General features: G+C 41.6%; 2 protein-coding genes across 2 annotated transcripts; both read left to right on the top strand.

The window, feature by feature from the left end:
- Positions 1–489: 489 nt before the first annotated feature.
- LOC118780859 (protein shisa-4-like) lies at positions 490–6,179 on the top strand. The gene is made up of 6 exons (XM_036533580.1): positions 490–750; positions 840–902; positions 3,618–3,795; positions 4,399–4,538; positions 4,964–5,170; positions 5,298–6,179. Exons 2-6 carry the CDS (start codon positions 845–847, stop codon positions 5,336–5,338), a joined length of 624 nt encoding a protein of 207 aa, XP_036389473.1. The 5' UTR covers positions 490–750; positions 840–844; the 3' UTR covers positions 5,339–6,179.
- Positions 6,180–8,127: 1,948 nt separating this feature from the next.
- On the top strand, positions 8,128–15,885 carry LOC118781055 (leiomodin-1-like). Its single transcript, XM_036533909.1, has 3 exons — positions 8,128–8,545; positions 13,108–14,901; positions 15,572–15,885. The coding sequence occupies exons 1-3, from the start codon at positions 8,303–8,305 to the stop codon at positions 15,596–15,598; spliced, it is 2,064 nt and encodes a 687-aa protein (XP_036389802.1). The 5' UTR covers positions 8,128–8,302; the 3' UTR covers positions 15,599–15,885.
- The last annotated feature ends 1,720 nt before the right edge of the window (positions 15,886–17,605 follow it).

Genomic DNA, 17,605 nt, shown 5'->3' with positions numbered 1-17,605 from the left:
ATTGTTTGTTGTTTTTGCTTTTATTCATTTTCCCACATATATACTGTATATAACAATATATAATTTAATATATAATAACAATATATAATTTAGAGACAATACATAGACAATATATCAGACAATACAGAGAGAGAGAATTTAGGATAGAATATATATGTGTGTGTGTGTTAAAATAGAATAGATGGACGGAAGACATTAACAAATACCAAATACATCAGAGTAAAATTGAAAAGGTCACATGCCCTCTGATCAGACTGCATGTGAACACATTACATCATTGACTTCATGTATTTGAGAACGTATTTATGTAATCTGGATCATAAGGATTAAATGGTGTTTGCACGATGAATAAAAGTGGTGTTGTGAGCAAAGCATCACTTCGTCGCGTCAAAAATAGCCCAGTTTTCACAGATTGGAGTAGTCGCTCCTTCCAGTAACCCAAGAACGCTCGGTGTATCCCCATAGGACACGAAACTTCTCCAGTTGATTAATGACGCTGTTAATGCTGTCTGCTGCAGGCTATGAAAAATGTGTTGAATGTGTAACTATAAAAGCGTTACAGAAAGGACAAATATAGACTAGTAAGGGGTGTAGCCGCGGAGGCGCATGAGAATTCGTGCTAGATCGCATCCGAGCCCCGGACGCTAAGCGTCACTGAAGCTATTTGGCTTCTGATACAGATCTTGTGCTCCTCGCAAACACGACGCTCCTAAATGAAAGCATGATTTAACCAGAAAAAACTGGATCGCTGTAAGGATATACGTTACTGCTGAATATTGTCGCACATATAATTTTTTTATTTCATCCCGTTTAATTGTATCGTTATGATTTTTTTGCAGCCAAGATGTCCCCAGCAGCGATAATTTTGCCGGCGCTCGCCACGGTCCTCTCCGCTTGGCAGGGTAAGGCGATTCCGCTTCAGTGTCCTCTTATACAGGCCTTGGTAACATGACGTAGTAACATTTTACGATATAAGAAAACAATGGTATTCATTTAAAACACTGAGACTAATTTTAAAACGGTAGAACATGAGTAGCCTTGAGTGTGAAGGTCCCAAATGTCGAAAGCGTTTATTAGCACGCTATCCGGTACATATTAAAGCAATCTCAGCCTAATCGATTATCTGGTGCATGACATATTTATTGAGAGCGGGAATTAAAAATGTTAGGGACTACTGGAATAAGCGTGCCTCAGCAATTTCTTGCAACGGATGAATGAAATAGGTTATTTTAACAGTGTAGGGTATTCCGTTGCATAGGAATGCATTTCGTAGGCTACCCGTTGATGAGAACCTCATCACTGTAAATGACTCGTTTATGAACACTTTTAAGTTTTGCTATTTACCGATGTGATTTAGAGTTATAAATTGTTGTAGTAGAGATTATTTAGTGTAATGATTCTGATCTGTGACGTCTGCATTATTTTACCGACGGTGCGGTGTCAAACAGCACAAACGGTAATTAGTGAAAACGATTACAGAGATTTTAAGAATGCAAAATAGTGTAATTTGTGTGTATACGTAGTCTGACTAGTTAGGCCTCTTCGTCTGTATTTCCCTTACACTAAAGTCCGAAAACACCTAAAATTGTATCACCTACAACGCCTGATCCGCCATAATAAAGTGAGGTCCTTGAAAAACGAGAAGCTTAAAGAAAGATACTCAAATAAAATAAAAAATAATAAGATTTCAAGACACTATATTCAAGACTTGGTAAATCAACCCCTTCTCAATTTCACGTCCATTCAGCTGGAAGAAAATATTTAATTTCATCGCCAGCATGGAGTAATTGATACCTTTTTCCTATATAAGATAACATAGTGCCATCAGAGACTACCCTTGACATTACAGAGAGGAAACTTGTATCCAAAAGCTGAAATACCTGTTTTCTCAGCTTTCAGGTAGCTGAGTCTAATTTTGGTTCCTGGATCAGATACGTTTGAGACTTTTCACTTGTATTTCACTGATGTAAATCCAAGGGTGTTGCCCCTAAATAAAACCAAATTCATTGACTTCATTCGGGAGGCCTTTGTAGAAAATAACTTTCTGTATGATATATAAAATATGCCAGATAAACAATGCAAGGGAACTTAAGTCTGTCTGCAAAAGCTAAATTCTGGGAAGTCTATAAAAATTAATTTTATATTTATAATAAAACTGTCTGCTTTGTACAATCTAGTTAATATCAAGTATAGTAAAAAAAACAAAACAAAACAAAAAAAAGATAAAAAGAGCTTTATTGTCATTGTTCGGGACAATGAAATTACAGTTGGTACTCTGTGTCAGTGCCATGACAATATATAACAAGAATTTAAAAACAACAAGAATATATACAAAATGTATGACAAACAACTAAAAAACACAGACACACATAAGAACATCACAGTGATGAGAAAAGGTCATTCAGACCATCCTGGCTCATCATTATATCTAAAATAATAGCTGTACATTTTATTTTATCAATTGAAAACAATTCAAACAGTAAAAGCAACAAATATAGCTATAGTAAAAAAAACCTTTAAGACATATATAAAGCAAAAACAACATTTTAAAAATTATAATAAGCAAACTAAAAAATGTGTCTTTATGTCATGTAATTAGCAAGTGCTGCTATGAGAAAGGTGAAGAACTCATTCAGGCTCCATACAAGCCACAATCAAAGCTAGTATTTATCGCCTGTTTCACTTAATTACAGCCTCGCATAGCTTTCCTGTTCCCTGCAAGTGCAGTGCGAGCTAACACATATACATTAGGCTCAGCGGTGACCCTGAACAGCCAGTTTCAACATGTGGACAGTAAAGGTTAGTTGTGCTGTGAGAATTAGTCCAGTGGTATGTTCATCTCCAGATCTCACACAGCTTCTCTGCTGAAACCACAGTCACGCCAGGGCTTCCTCTGATACATAAAAAAGCACACTTGCACAGCAGTTTGTAAGGTGATCATTCACTAGAGACCTTCACACAGGTAGCTAAGTGACCTATATTTATCTAGGTCACAGGAACAACAGGGTGGTTTCCAGCACCTCATCAACCAAACTAGGTTTTCCTTTGTTTCACTTTCTTTACCCTCAGATTGTCTCATGGTTCCTGCTTCCAGTCACAGGATAAATGCCTCATTATTTCCCTTTCTCACTCAAATTACACTAAGGTCAAATTCAGGTATACCCAGGTGTATGTCACAAATATACAAAGAATATATGAAATATGTGAAAATATCAATTCACTGAATGAAAAGAATGAATGACTGTTTATATGGTCAACTTCTTGTGCTCCAGATATTTTCGATTTGTAATTTTTAAAACTAGATGGAATGTAAAAATCTAATATGAGTGTTCCTAACAGTTATTATTGCTGTGTTTATTTGGCATTTGTACATTTTCGGAGGTTTGTGTAGAAGACCTTTCTCTCAAACCTATCCAGCCATTTATTTATATAGCTGGGTTCTTACTGGACAGATTACAGTAGCGGACCCTGGGGATATACGTTTGAGCTGAGACGATACAGCTGTACCCAGGACTCGGCAATACTGTTTCACCACATCTCAAAACCCCCTTCCGCTTGGCAGTAACCTGAGAATCACTTCGGATTGTGTTACGATTTCCTGTGTTCCGGTTCTGCAGCGAGCGCCAACGAGGACTGCCTGTGGTACGTGGACAAGAATGGCACCTGGCACAACGGCTTTGACTGCCCACTCATCTCCTTCTGCTGCGGGAACTGCCACCATCGGTACTGCTGCCTGGACAGCTTCAAGATGATCAGAGAGAGGGAACAGAAGCGCTGCATGCTCTTCCAGATCAGGTGCAGTGAGTGAGTGTGTGTGTGTGTGTGTATGTGTGTGTGTGTGTGTGTGTGTTCTTTAGGAGTTAGGTCCCCTTTGCATTTACCTGTAAACATTTCACTGCTTTCAGAGTCTACAATATCATTATAGGGGTGAATCACATGATTTCATCTTATAATCTGCAGAATTTACAGAGCATGTTGTTGTAATTTAGTCCAGAAACACTGCCTCCTCTGAATTAGGGTTTGCCGTCACAGTAACAGCAGACAAGGGGAGAGGTGTGAGACATGATTTAATAATAATGATACTAATAAGTATAATAATATATTGCATTCATGTAGTACCTTTCAGTGATCTTAGCTGTTCTCAGATCTCAAGATCTCGAGTGAACAGTGAGGAGTGAGTCATACAATAATAGTAATTATGGATTGCTTTCATAATTATTTAAGTATTTATATCTCAAAGTGTATTTAGTGAACTAATAGTTTCTCAGTGACGAGTGCCTTACCGTAACCACCACCAATGTGGAGCCCCTACCTGGACAATACACAGCAGCCATTTTGGGCTTTGGGGAGGTTTAGGTCTGTTGACTCTAAAGGAGGTGGGTCTCTCTGTGTCTACAGCCCCTCCACCATAGCGGGCATCGCCTCGTCTGTCCTGCTGTTCGTGGTCATCATCACCACGGCGGTGTGCTGCTTCATGTGCTCCTGCTGCTACCTGTACCGCTGCCGCCAGGAGCGCCGCCATGCCACGCCATATGAAGGTAAGCCACTCCTGCTGGTGCCACAAGCAGCCTTACTGATCTCAGGTCAGTTTTCTGAGAAGATCTCTTATCAAGTGCTTGCTCAGGGAAGCCTGTCATTACTGTATGAGTGTATGCCTCATGACTCAACAGTCAACATACCTTTATGTGTTCCATATCTAATCGAAAATGGTTTTATTTTTCTCAGAAGGGTGCTCCTTGTATGGTGACAGGCTCAAAATATAAAATCCAGTGGAAAAAAAAATCACACAATGTGCAGCATTGCAAAACCTAGTTCAGAGTTCCATTTACAATAGCAGTTAAAATGGACTAAACTATTGTATGCAGTGTTGATTAGTGTCACTGGAGCAGTGTTGGTTAATGTTATTGGAGCAGTGTTGGTTAGTGTCACGGGGGCAGTGGTGCTAAGTGTTGCTGTAATTCAGCCCAACAGATCCCAATGGCCACCCCTGTAAATCCCATGTACGATGCTTACGGGAAACCAATAGGGCAACCTGATTACCAGCACCCGGGCTATCCGACCGCACCACAGAACCCACCCCCGTACCAGCCTGGTATGGCCCAGCATTATCCCATGCCCCAGGGACCATACCCACCCTACCCTCCGGCCAACCTTGGATATGGTCAAGCAGGTGGGAGTCCGCATGTCTGTGCTATGATACCAGAGTTTGATACAGAAATTTGTGAAGTTTTTAACAGGATTTGAGTGCAAAGTGTTTGTGGGTCCATTACCAATAATTTTTTTGTCGTGTGTTGCAGTACCCCCTCCGTATGCCCCACCGCAGTACCCAGGCCAGTGAATGGACACAGGGTCACTGGTGGGGAGAGGAGGCCAGGAGGAAAAAAAGAACTAACTTCATTCTCTGCACTGGCTTCCTTTGCCAAGTTCACCAATGAAACCTTGAGCACCTGATAGTTCATTTTATGTTTTTCCCTCATGGGAGAGCGAATGACTGGAATTGTGTTCCTCTTGCCCTGGGCTGGGTCTTTGTCACAATGGAATAGGTGAAGACGCCTGATTGGCTGAACCATTTCTGTTTTGTTTCAGTGTTGCAGTTCCTCACAGAAGGACATCCAGTCTCACCAAAACTCCAATTTCCATTTACATGTGGTCTTTTTTTGTGTTACTGCTTTTCATGCCAGCACCTAGCTGGGTAGTAATAGATGTGTTAGTGACGTGTTGTAGAGTGCCGATGTTGGAATTGCCTCTCATGGATGCTCAAAGTTTGTGGTGTTCAAAAGCATGGAGTTGATTCTCATAGAGGAAACAAGGCAGTGTTAGTGTAATCTGCATTTGCACTCCCCGTGTGGATTCCCAAAAGTGGAATGGAGCATCCATGCCACATTTAGTGAAGCTGGTGCAGGTTTGGCACATTTTGTGCTTTGAAGATGCAAGCCAGATTTACGCACAAGCATGCCACAGCTTAGCAGGACAGTCCAGTGGTGTTCTTTTGAAACTCTGACCCAGAAATTAAAACTCCGATTTATCTGACAAATCCTTTCAAAACCTCTGGCTTGTCCTAATGTCCCAATGAATGTCAATAATAAGGAATAAGACAAAGGATTGTGTTAAACCAGGATTAAATATTAACCAGAATATGACTTTATTGTCAAAAATACTATGCTATTCATTTTAAATGGTCTGTTAAGCCCGTCTGGCTAGCTGTATTTTAAAAATGCATACATTTTACTGCATGTCAGTTTTAACTGTGTTTTAATTGAAAACCTGAAGAGAAGGTCAAAACCATTCAACATTTACCCTGTGCCCATGGTTCACATTCTTTTATCAAATATTTGTGTTTGGGAATGAAAATATCTGGTAACGCAAGAATGTTGCATTTGCATTAATGAAATTTTTTCGTTGCACTGAGTAGAACGTCATGCAGAAGAGTAATGACCGCTGCATTTAACATGGGTTTCAGTGCACCTCCATCTGTAACTGCATGATTAAACTGTGTAGGGTTGCAGTTTCATTTACTTGAATGACTCAATGTTAATTCAAAAATGTTTTTTGATAATATCTTGTCTTTGTTCCCCCTGTTGTAGATTACAGGTGCATGGCAGCAGTCAAATGAGTTTTGCTCTTTATGTATGGAATTTAGCTGCGGGTTATATTTCTGCGTAGATATACATGTTGTATAGAGCTGCTCTCTAGTGTAGCCCCAACCTTTAGAGGCATAGATCTAACATGAAAAAAGACATGCAAGCTGTTACACAGCATGGACATTTAGTGTAGCACAACCCTCTGTCCTTTGGTAGAAACTGCTCTGGGTTCTCCCCCAGGTGAAACACTTCAAGAACAATGTGAGACAGGGCAAATGTGAAAAGCTAACCCTAAGAGAGCAACATATGTAATCAATCCTCCATTAAGTTTAAAAAAGAAAACTTTACCTCTTATGCACCAAACAAGTCTTTAATATGCATTTGGTGTTCCTGTGTACCGGAAACAACTCAGTTTTTGTACTGTATATCCTTATCTAGTCCCTTATCTTTCTCTTACAACAACACAGCCATATAGTGCAAGAAACATAGAGGTTAACGTTTCAAATATATCTGTACTTGGTAGTTTATTATTTAGTGCATTGTATGGTAGTATAATAAACGCGTTTTTCTTACACGTTAATTATGACCTTTTTTGAATGTAAAACAGAGATACAGAATGTATATGATAACATACCTATAGCAAAATTAAAACGATGTGTTTTTTATAAACTCTCTTTTGAAATAAACGTGTTGGAGTATTCGACTTAAATGGCTCGTTATTGTACACCTCCACTCAAAAACCTACGTGAGCTTTTTTCGTACCAAGACAATAATTTAGTAAATTCCATTGGCTTATTTTTGTTTGGAGAGGTAATTACTGATAATTAAAAAGAAGCAAATGCATTTCATAGATACTTTGTTTTTCATTTTGCATCTTGTTTCCACAAAACAAACAGAAACTGGACCAGGACTATTGGGTGGACCTGTCTGCTTTAAGCGCTTCGGGGTTTAACCACGAGATGGCCCTATATTACAGTATTCCCTGAACACGTTTCTCAAAAATCATTTTGCGGCATGTGTTAATTTAAGCAGGGCCACCTTCGGTTAAACTGATACTCATTTGTCAAATCATCTCACTATCTCATATTACAGACTTTATTCATAAAATATCTGTTTTAATGGAACATGGCGGAACATAGTTGCAGGTATGACAGTGGATTACCCAGCTGATACGATTTCGTACGGAAAAAGTCAAGTTTGGCTTGTTCAAAAAGACGCTGGTGTCATCACACCAGATGTTCCCTTGGCAGTAACTGGCTGAGGTAAAGTCATTATTTCTCAATTAAGTGTACTAAATGGTCTCTGTTGATTTTCCAGAGTCGTTTTGAGATTAAAGCTGCTTTATAACCCCCGCCCCACTTTTCATTTCACTCAGTTCTTTGCCCTTCCTATTGCCTTTAAAAGGCTAAAATGCTTCGGACTAAATTTGGGTATGCAGTTGCAGAGGATTTCAAGGAATGTCCAAGCATCTCAGACGGCTTTGGTGATAGGCTAATGCAGTCCTCACGGGCTCCTCGGCAGCGCCGCTTTCACACAGCTCCGTGCCTGGACAGAACAAGACCAACGGACAGTTCTATCCAGGGGTTTCTCGGTTAACTGGATTGTACCCCTGAATTGTTGTTTACGTAGTAGGTACAGAAAAAGCAGCGACTATTCAAGGGGTGATTAGAGGTCTCCTAACTTTCAAGTGCACTTTGGGGGTTCACTGTTTTGCGGCAATCATGTCGCGGCAGATGAGCGACGACGCGGATATTGACAACTTGTTGGCAAATCTGTCGCCCGAGGAGGTGGAGGAGCTGGAAAGAGAACTTACCGTGATCGACCCCGACCCAAATGTGCCGGTCGGTCTCAGACAAAGAAACCAGACGGATAAACAACCGACCAGAAGCTACAATCGGGAGGCCATGCTGGACTACTGCGAGCGGGAGACTAAGAAACTCATCGAAAGAGAGTTGTCCTTCGAGGTATGCAAACGACACCTGCAAATATTCAAGATTACAGTTCTTCCGAATGCCAGTTGTGATACCTCTGTTCCACCGGCACAGTGCAGGTTACACGCTTAAAAGGCAGCATCGTTTTCCAGAGGAGTTTTTCAACCACTTTGGCGTGCCACAATGTTTTTGTTAGTTTCTACGAATTACTCCACTTCACTGATGAAATAGCAACACCGTTGGAACATATGCGTCTCTTTTATATGCATTACTTATTCAGTGCCGGCCCAATTTCGTTTTGTACTAGGCTAGGCTCAAATGCATTGCATCTGTCACCTGTCAATCAATATTTGCTTTGCAAAGAGGGAGTATCATAATCAAAATGATGGTTGTGCTCTGCATGTTTATCTCCTGCACAAGTGGCCAGCTGGGCTTGTGGTGAGTGTACATTGGAGGGGAGGGGTGGGGTCATGTTTGGGGTAAGGGGGTTGGGGCCGGGGGATGGGAAACTCGGCCCTGAAATGCATGTTTCCTGTCATCTTCTATGTCAGGGAGCAGTGGAGCAGGATAAACACACCCACATCATGTACAGTTTGCCTCTTAAGAGACATGCAGTGGCCTGCCTAGAAATAGACCTACCAGTTTGGGATTTTAGGAGATCATTCTTTAACACGTTACCCTCCAAAGTATCAAAGCCGCATCGCTTCCAGTTCTCTTGAAGCCAGGAATATGAGTCACTGAATCTCTGTTTTTACCATCCCACTCGACCCCCCAAACTGATGAGTGATTTATATGTCCTGGATGGATGCAGGCCAGGATTTTTTCCATCTGAAGTTCACCCTGCCTTCTGGCCACTTTGTAGATTAATTTGCACCTTATTTTCACTCTTTAAACATATCTTTCCTGTCCATGGTTTTTAAATGAGTTCGTAGACATGGTTGACAGTGGTCTTTTGGTACAAGAAAGGCGGACATATTGTTGGGGTTACAAATTATTGCAGGTGTCCAAAATCAACTGGCAGTTCTCTCTCCTTATCTCTCCTTAAAATGTCACTTAGGCTTGACTGAGATATATTTTTGTTGCCATCTTGCAGGACAACGGACCTGTGTTGGAATTTAAGTAGAACCACCACAGTGCAGTGTGTGCATTTGTGGTCAGTAGATTGTTTTGGCAGGGAGGCCATTTCAGATATGAGGTTTAAATCTGTCACAATAAGTATTCATTTTAATTAATCGTTCTTTTTTTGATCCGCTTTTGCTTGAGCCATCATAACTGATTTGATATAGAGCATGCTTTAGGTCCAGCTAATTTTCTGCCGTGACAGAAGTTGTCTGAGATCAAAGTAGTACCGCTGCTGAATAGGCAGGGGGTGCTGTTTTACTTTGTGACACTTAGTAATGGTAAAGTGCTTCAGATGCTTAACTGCGCTGTGGGTCCTAGATTCCATGCATACTGCAGTGATCCCAGCACTCAGAGGAAGATCCGACATAATGGACTCCCAGCTGCTAACGGAGGCAGCAACCCTGTCATTCACTGCGTGGTGGGAAATGGTATCTTCTTCTCTTTGTGGAAATCATGGTCAACAGTGACAGCAGTTTGATGTGAGCAAAAGACAATGGGACAAGTTCAAAAGAGTTATAAGAGTGTTATGAGTTATATTAAATAAAAGATTATATTACAGTGCTTCTGCAGAGGGATGTTGTAATTTCAAGCAGCTTCTTGGGGTCTCTGAATAGATGCCGTTTCATTATGTCTTCCCGATTGTTTTCTCTTTAACATCAACATTACATGCTAGTAGAATTCCACAGATAATTCCAAAATGAGATAATCGTCCACATATGGTGTGGTGAGTTTTAAGGCTATTGTATTAAAGTACACTGTGTTCTGAACAAAAAGACACTTTTTGTAGCCCTTTGGTGTGTATGTCTAAATAATTTCAGGAACTACATTCATGAAAGGTCCACAGTCTTTTATGAATGTGGGAACAAAAAGACAAGCTAATGGTTTTGTCAGACCATTGCAAAACAATACGACTCAGTCCCACAAAATGGGTCAGAGGTTAATGGAATGGAGAAATAAGGCTGCTGAGCTCTGAGAGAGGGGCGTCCTATCTTTGGACCCCAAAAACACATCGGCAGTCAGTGCAGCGATTACCCGTCCCGACAGGTGCTGAGAATCAGGGAAACATGAGCCGGCAGCGTGGGAACTCCAGCGAGACTCTGTGCTGTTTGTTTGAGATGGGACCAGAGAGAGGGTACGGAAGACCCGACCCAAACAGGCAAAATGTCAGTCGCACGCCGGGGGCTTCATCGCTCTCTGGGTTGCTAGGCAGCAGAATTTTTTTTGAAGTAAACAAATGAGTCTGTGTGAGCCAGAAAGGAGGGGATGGCACAATGTGATCGTAATGTATTTACCTCACAAACAACACACCAACACAACCAAGCACAGTGTTCTCACAACTTGGTAACAGGAGCTGTGAGCCTGTCCCAGACATGCCTGTCAGTAATGGCAATGCTGGCAGTAATTTGACAACAGCGGGCAGCTTTATTCCTGAGATGCTGTCCAGATACTGATTCTCCTTGGAAAGGAGGAGCACCACTGTGCTCACAGGTCCATGCAGTTTTTCATTTTTATTTAGTCTCTGGAAGGGTAATGGCAGCCCACTGAGCCATGCTGTCAGACTCATGTTAAAAACAGTGATATTTTTTGCTGAGGATGATGTTCCTTTTCCTGATGCATGTGGTAAAGCAGATATTCATTTGCAGAGAGACTAGTTTTACTTTTGCTGTTTCCCTACAAACATCATCTAGAAAGGCAAGCAAGAGCCCTGGCCATATATTGCATATAGTGATAGTTGGATGTGTTCAGCCAGTTAACTGTGTGATATACATTATTACAGAATGCATTGTATTGTTACAGTATTTTGCAGATATAGATAAATGTGAATATTGTTTTTTTTTCAATGTGACCTGTGGTAAATAGTCAGAGGCCTGATCTGTTGACCTATACCATAGTTCTGTGAGTTCCTTGAGTCAGTGTGGAGAGGAGATGCTTTCAGGAATGGCTCCAGAGATTCTGGTTTCCCTGTGCTCTGGTGGTTCTAGATCCCTGCCTGATGGAATTTCTTGGCTGGCTGCCCCCACCCTCACTGCCTTTTAAGGGCACATTTGCCTGAACTGTGAGTTCCACACGGCAACAAAGACAGCAGCTTACAAGTTAGCGTAATTTCCCCCCAGTAAAGATACTAAAATAGCTTGCCACACATGTTAGGTGTTACTGTATAGGTTATGTATTACTGCTGTGTACATATGGTCACACTAAATATTTTTTTCTGTGATAACCTGTTATCACACTGATATAAAAGTGTGTTTTTCATGATAATAAATGGAGACAAAACACATTGTCTTTATAGATCACAAGTTACAGTGGTCCTACTGACTATTAGCATCATGGGCATTGTGATATAGTAATTAACAACTGATGGAATGGAGAGAATTAAATGTAAATACACAGACATTTCTGTGGTAGCCACTGATTACATTACTGCATCTAAGGTGTTTAGATTCAGCCACAGATGTCCAGAGACCTCTGTAAACAGGAACTGTGTGGAGGAAAATTAAGCGGATGCTTTGGAATTGGTTACTTATCTCCTTTTGACACATGACATAACTAATAGGCCGTTTATGCCTTTGTCTTTCCCGTTATGAAACTGAATAGATAAGAGTGAATTTTAAATTCATTTCCAATTCCAATGTATTTGTAATTCCAATACATGCCAATTTAAATGTAATGATCTGAAATTAAGTAACCTTAACTTAAGTACAGTGCAGGCATGCCACAAAATTGTGTGAGGTTACTGTTAATTTACAATGTGATCCTCTTCGGCATATGTGATATTTGTAGCAGAATACTTTGCAGAGTTCAACAGCAGTTTAGAGATAGGGGGATTTGTTAGTCAAACTATGGATAAATGGTTATCATAAACAATCTAACTCGTAAAAGAAAGGAGCTGATGAGCTTGTTAAAATTATGCACTGTGTCACAGCCACAGCTGTAAGTCAATGTGTATCCACCCTTGTTGTCTAGACAGATTACTCTTTCTCTTTTCTGCTCTGCTCTGCATACTGGAAACAGCTTTCATATCACTGCAATGGAGTAAAATTACTACTCAACATCTACTGATGTGGGAAACAAAATGTCATTGTTAATATGTTATTATTCATATAAATTGACTGATGAATGTTAAGTCCAGTCAGTGAAACGTACAAGAAATAAACAGAAGCAAAAAGCAGTTGTGAGGCAAATTCTGTTAAAGAACAGATTTGGAACAGTGAGTGTAACAGTACACCAAGAAGCCACTTCCCTTAGTTTAACATAACCTGTAGGGCATTTAAACCACAACGGCAGTTCCATCGTAAGCCTCTTCCACCAGTTTCTCTTTGTAATGGAACTGTAATTGAATTTAACACATCAGAGAAACCAGTGTAAGGCTTCTACTGCCCTTCTCGTCTGTAAGTAATGGAAGTTATCTCCTCTTCTTGCTATGTGTTTCAGTTGTTTCTTTGTTTTTTGTTTTGTTTTTTTTTACACTGCAGGGGGAGTCAAAGAACGAGATCCGAAAGCAGGAGTCACCGAGGAAAGGCCAGGAAAGGAGCTTCTGTAGGTCTGACAGCCAGGGTGGCGTGGAGCTCAGGGGTTCAAACGCTGCACTCCAGAGAAAGGAGAGCAGCTCCACACATCCAGACCGCAAGAGGAGAGAGGAGCCCAGAGAGGAGCAGGCAGGTCCCTCAAACAGGTTCAGAAGAGAGGAGAGCAGGGACAAGGAGAGGAGGGCCGAGGGTAAGGAGAGAGGCAAGAGTGGGGAAGGCAAGCTGGTGGAGAAAAGGGAGGATGACAACAAAAAAGTTGAGAGCAGCAGCAAGACGAGGGCGCTGATCTCTAAACTGCAGGAGAAAAAGGAGGATGGGAAGGAGAGGGAGAGGAAAGAAGAAATCAGAAAAAGAGAGGAGGGCAGGACAAAGGGACTAATCTCTAAGCTACAGGAGAAAAAGGAGAAGGAGGTCAGCAAAGAAAGGGAGAGGAAAGAGGAAGTCAAGAAAAGGGAGGACAGCAAGACCAGAGGACTGGTCTCCAAACTGGGGAGGCAGCAGAGCCAAGCTGGAGATGGCAGGACAGAGGAGCAGGAAAGAAGAGTAGAGAGAGGTATGGAGAAAGGCCAGAGCAATTTACAAAAGGAGCAGACACGCTCGCAAGAAAACAAGGTGAAAAAGACAGAAAAGAATAAAGAGAAGGAGATGGACGAAGAGAAGGTTAAGGTTAAGGAAGAGTCCTCTAATGAGTGCATGAAACAGAGCAGGATTGAGGATCCTGGAAACTGCATTGCAGACGAGAGTCCAGTCTGCAAGTCCAAGGATGGAGACGAGGAGGATGAGGCATCCAGCATGTTCGACGAGCTGTTGGAAAAGGTCAGCAGCAACGATCCTGGAATGACTGAGCTCAATGTCAACAACTCGGATGTCATCAAGACCAAAACACTCATCCTATTCGCTGAAGCCCTGAGGGGCAACATGCACGTCAAGACGTTCGCCTTGGCCAACACACGAGCCGATGACCACGTGGCCTACGCCATCGCTGGCATGCTGCGCTCCAACAAGACCGTCACCAGCGTTAACCTGGACTCCAACCTTCTCACCAGCAAGGGCATCATGTCTGTGATCCATGCCCTGCAGCACAATGACACCCTGACAGAGCTGCGCTTCCACAACCAGCGGCATATCTGTGGTGGGAAGACCGAGATGGAGATGGCCAAGGTGCTGAGGGAGAACACCACGCTGCTCAAACTGGGCTACCACTTCGAGCTGGCGGGGCCGCGGATGACCATGACCAACATCCTGAGCCGCAACATGGACCGGCAGAGACAGCGACGGCTGCAAGAGCAGAAGCAGGCCCAGGCTCAGGCTCAGGCCCAGGCCCAGGCCCAAGATCAGGCCCAGGCCCAGGATCAGGCCCAGGCCCGGGCGCAGGCCAACGGTGGCAAGAAGGACTCTCTAGAGGTGCCCAAGACAGCTGGGGGCCCCACAAAGGCTTTTCCCAAGGCCTCCCCCAAACCCTCCCCAGAGTCCTCTCGTTGGTCTTCCCCCAGGACCACACCCAAGAAAGGGAGTGGAGGAGGAGGAGGAGGAGGAACGGGAGGAGGCGGAGCACCCCCAGTGCCCCCTCCCCCGCCTCCACCTGCCCCCACCCTTGACTGTAATTTCCTGAGGAACTCCCTGACTCCTGTCTCACAGAGGAAGCTTGAGGACCGGAGCTTAGGGCGTGGTGGAGAGAAGAATTCCAGGGACCAGCTGCTGGCCTCTATTCGCAATAACAACATGAAAAAACTTAAAAAGGTAAGACGTTGAAATGGGAGAAGTGGCATCAGAGACAAATTATGTTGTAGTTTATAAGGATTACAAGGATTTCAGCTGCTGAAATTTAAACTGAATGTGCAGTGCCTTCAGAAAGTATTCACCCCCCCAGTGATTCTCTATTTGCTGTGTTGCAACATCAAATTTAAGTATATTAGATTGGGATTTTTTTCTGCTCCTTTTGAAGTGACTCTCTACAGAAATAAAATTAAAGTATTTAGATATCTTCAGAATTATTTAAAAAATAAAAATCTGAAAACTGCTTAATTGATAAGTATTCACCACATGAATTAAAAATCAATTTGAAGTGAATAAATCAACTCCTTTGCCAGGCAAGTGAATTGATACTGGAAATGACATCTTTGACAATTGTTTGAAGTAGTAGTAGTGAACATATGATTAGTCATTTATTGCCCTTAAAGCACAATAATCCATCCATTACCTATTTGAGTCTTCAGATTTCAACAACATTGATTTCATTCATGATCCATACTAAGTGTATGATTTGTAAATGAGTAAATTAGTTATTAGAATAATGTTTATAGGCAAAAACACAGGTGCATTTCACAGCTATTCACCATTAGAATGAATGAGACAACGGAGAGGCAAATCCCGATGTTCATGCCTTTCTCTCTTTCATTCCCCCCCACAGGTAGAAGTACCAAAACTGCTGCGATAGGTGACAAGAGGCCAGGAGCAAAGGAGGAGAGCAATCGTGTGGATGGACATCTCATGGACCCTTGGGAGATAAAAACAAATTTGTTTCACCAAACATCTGGATGCAATTTAGCCATGGGGCTGCAGTACATAGGAGGCATATGTAGAGGAGCTACAAGAGTGTGTGTGTGGTGGAGAGTGTGAAGCCTCCCTCCTTGGTCCTCACGGAGCCCTCTGAACAGGACAGTGGAGGTTGCTGGGTAGGCCGGTGCGAACTGGCTGCAGAAGGTGCTCCAGGGAAGGGCTACACTGCCCGTGTCCTGGGTTACCTACGAATTGCACTGGATTCTGAAGCAGGTTCAACAGTACATGGAGGAAGTATGTGGTATTACCTGTGTCAGGTGTTGCTCATGCTGTCTGATGGTGCTTTTACCTGAAAGTGAAAGTCATTTAAAATTTCCCTCATGTCCAAAACCTGCAACTCAGACTTTAGGCATTGGGTGACAGTTTTGATGGCTGTTTCTTGTAGATGCACAGGTAGTCTCTCATACATCCATAGAAACCTGATTTTTTTCTTATTAGTCAATGTACAATCTCACAGGGTGTTCTCTGTAAATGGCAAAGGTGTTTCAGGATGTGTGAGTAGATACTAACGTTATTTGAATCATGGCTAGGTCTCATTATGACATCTCATTATAAGGCACATTTTTACATAGCAAATCCCACCTAGAATTCCATCTGTATTGTCTCAGGATGAAACTTCATTATTAATGGGAAGTCAGTGGAGAGGTTTGCCTTGTGGTGCCTTTTGGAATATACAGTTCCTTGCTGGATAAGTGTTTTTGCCCTCTGTGCAGATATTATAAAATAAATGTGTATGATATATTTGTATGTTTCTTTGTTGGAAGTGAAGTGTGGTCTGAATGAGAGCACATCAATGCAAACCAATGCCAGACTTTGAAATCTCATATTTGGCTCCAGAGACAAGGTTCACTTATCTACTTAGTCACAGAAAACTTGATGGGCTAAAATCCTTTTTTGATTTGTGTACCCATATATCATCGAGAGTCCTCAAAGATTTTTACTTATTTTTAAGATGAGAGCTGTTACTATATGTATTTGTATACTGCTCCAGCCAGCTTTACAAACAAACTCCTTATATTTAGTTCTCAGCTTTTTCTAATTAATTCCCAGACTGTGTTACACTTTAGATAATATATAACAGAGTACAATTAGGGATGATTGCATTGGAAAAAACAAACAAACAGAATGTCTTGGAGCTTGTATCTTGTAATCAAATGTTAAGGGATGGCAACTTCATTTTGCCATGTTTATAGCAAGAAATGTTTGCACTTTTGAAATGTACTCAGCACATATTTTTATGAATGGTGTATTTCACAGCACATTCATTTGAAGTACTTTTGAATAAATGCCTTTAGAGACAATAATTTGCTTGCAAATTGTTAATGTTTAATGGAAATATTTTTAAAAACATGCTTTGTAATTATTGAGGTGGGAATAGATTAAATACTGTATATTTTTCAGATTGTATTATTCTCTGTGTTAGCTGCCTTTTCACTGTTCCTATTTGATTTACTACAACCCAATTCTGAAATAGATAAACTCGCCTATTTAAGAGGAAAATGAAAATGAGACCCATGTCGGTAGCAGTCTGTCTGCAGTTATACACGGTTTGATGATGACAATCTGTTGCAGTTAAAGACATTTCACAGCACATTGACTTCACTCAGTGGCTCAAAATGAGCATTTTTATCCCTCATTTGAAATCCAGTCAAACTACCACTACTACATGCACATTCATTGCAACTAGAAGTCACTAGATGTCCTGCTACATGTTGAGGGGGTCAATGGCTGTTGTTAATTCAATAGTTGAGAAGTGAAAAAATGTCTGAAAAAATACATGTTAATAAACTATGGGTCAGGGCCACACTGTATATTTGGTCTTTAGGTGCCTTGTTTACAACATTAGCACATCTGCCCAATGCCCTCCTGTCTCTTTATTCATTTT

The sequence above is a fragment of the Megalops cyprinoides genome, chromosome 7, assembly GCF_013368585.1.
Source record: "Megalops cyprinoides isolate fMegCyp1 chromosome 7, fMegCyp1.pri, whole genome shotgun sequence".
Classification (NCBI taxonomy): domain Eukaryota; kingdom Metazoa; phylum Chordata; class Actinopteri; order Elopiformes; family Megalopidae; genus Megalops; species Megalops cyprinoides.
This window is presented reverse-complemented; position numbering and strand designations above follow the sequence as displayed.

Coding starts and splice junctions, on each gene's coding strand:
- LOC118780859 (XM_036533580.1), top strand. CDS start 845: ATGTCCCCAGCAGCGATAATTTTGCCGGCGCTCGCCACGGTCCTCTCC. Junction 3,796..4,398: donor TGCATGCTCTTCCAGATCAG/GTGCAGTGAGTG, acceptor CTGTGTCTACAG/CCCCTCCACCATAGCGGGCA. Junction 5,171..5,297: donor CCTTGGATATGGTCAAGCAG/GTGGGAGTCCGC, acceptor CGTGTGTTGCAG/TACCCCCTCCGTATGCCCCA.
- LOC118781055 (XM_036533909.1), top strand. CDS start 8,303: ATGTCGCGGCAGATGAGCGACGACGCGGATATTGACAACTTGTTGGCA. Junction 8,546..13,107: donor AAAGAGAGTTGTCCTTCGAG/GTATGCAAACGA, acceptor TTTACACTGCAG/GGGGAGTCAAAGAACGAGAT. Junction 14,902..15,571: donor ACATGAAAAAACTTAAAAAG/GTAAGACGTTGA, acceptor TCCCCCCCACAG/GTAGAAGTACCAAAACTGCT.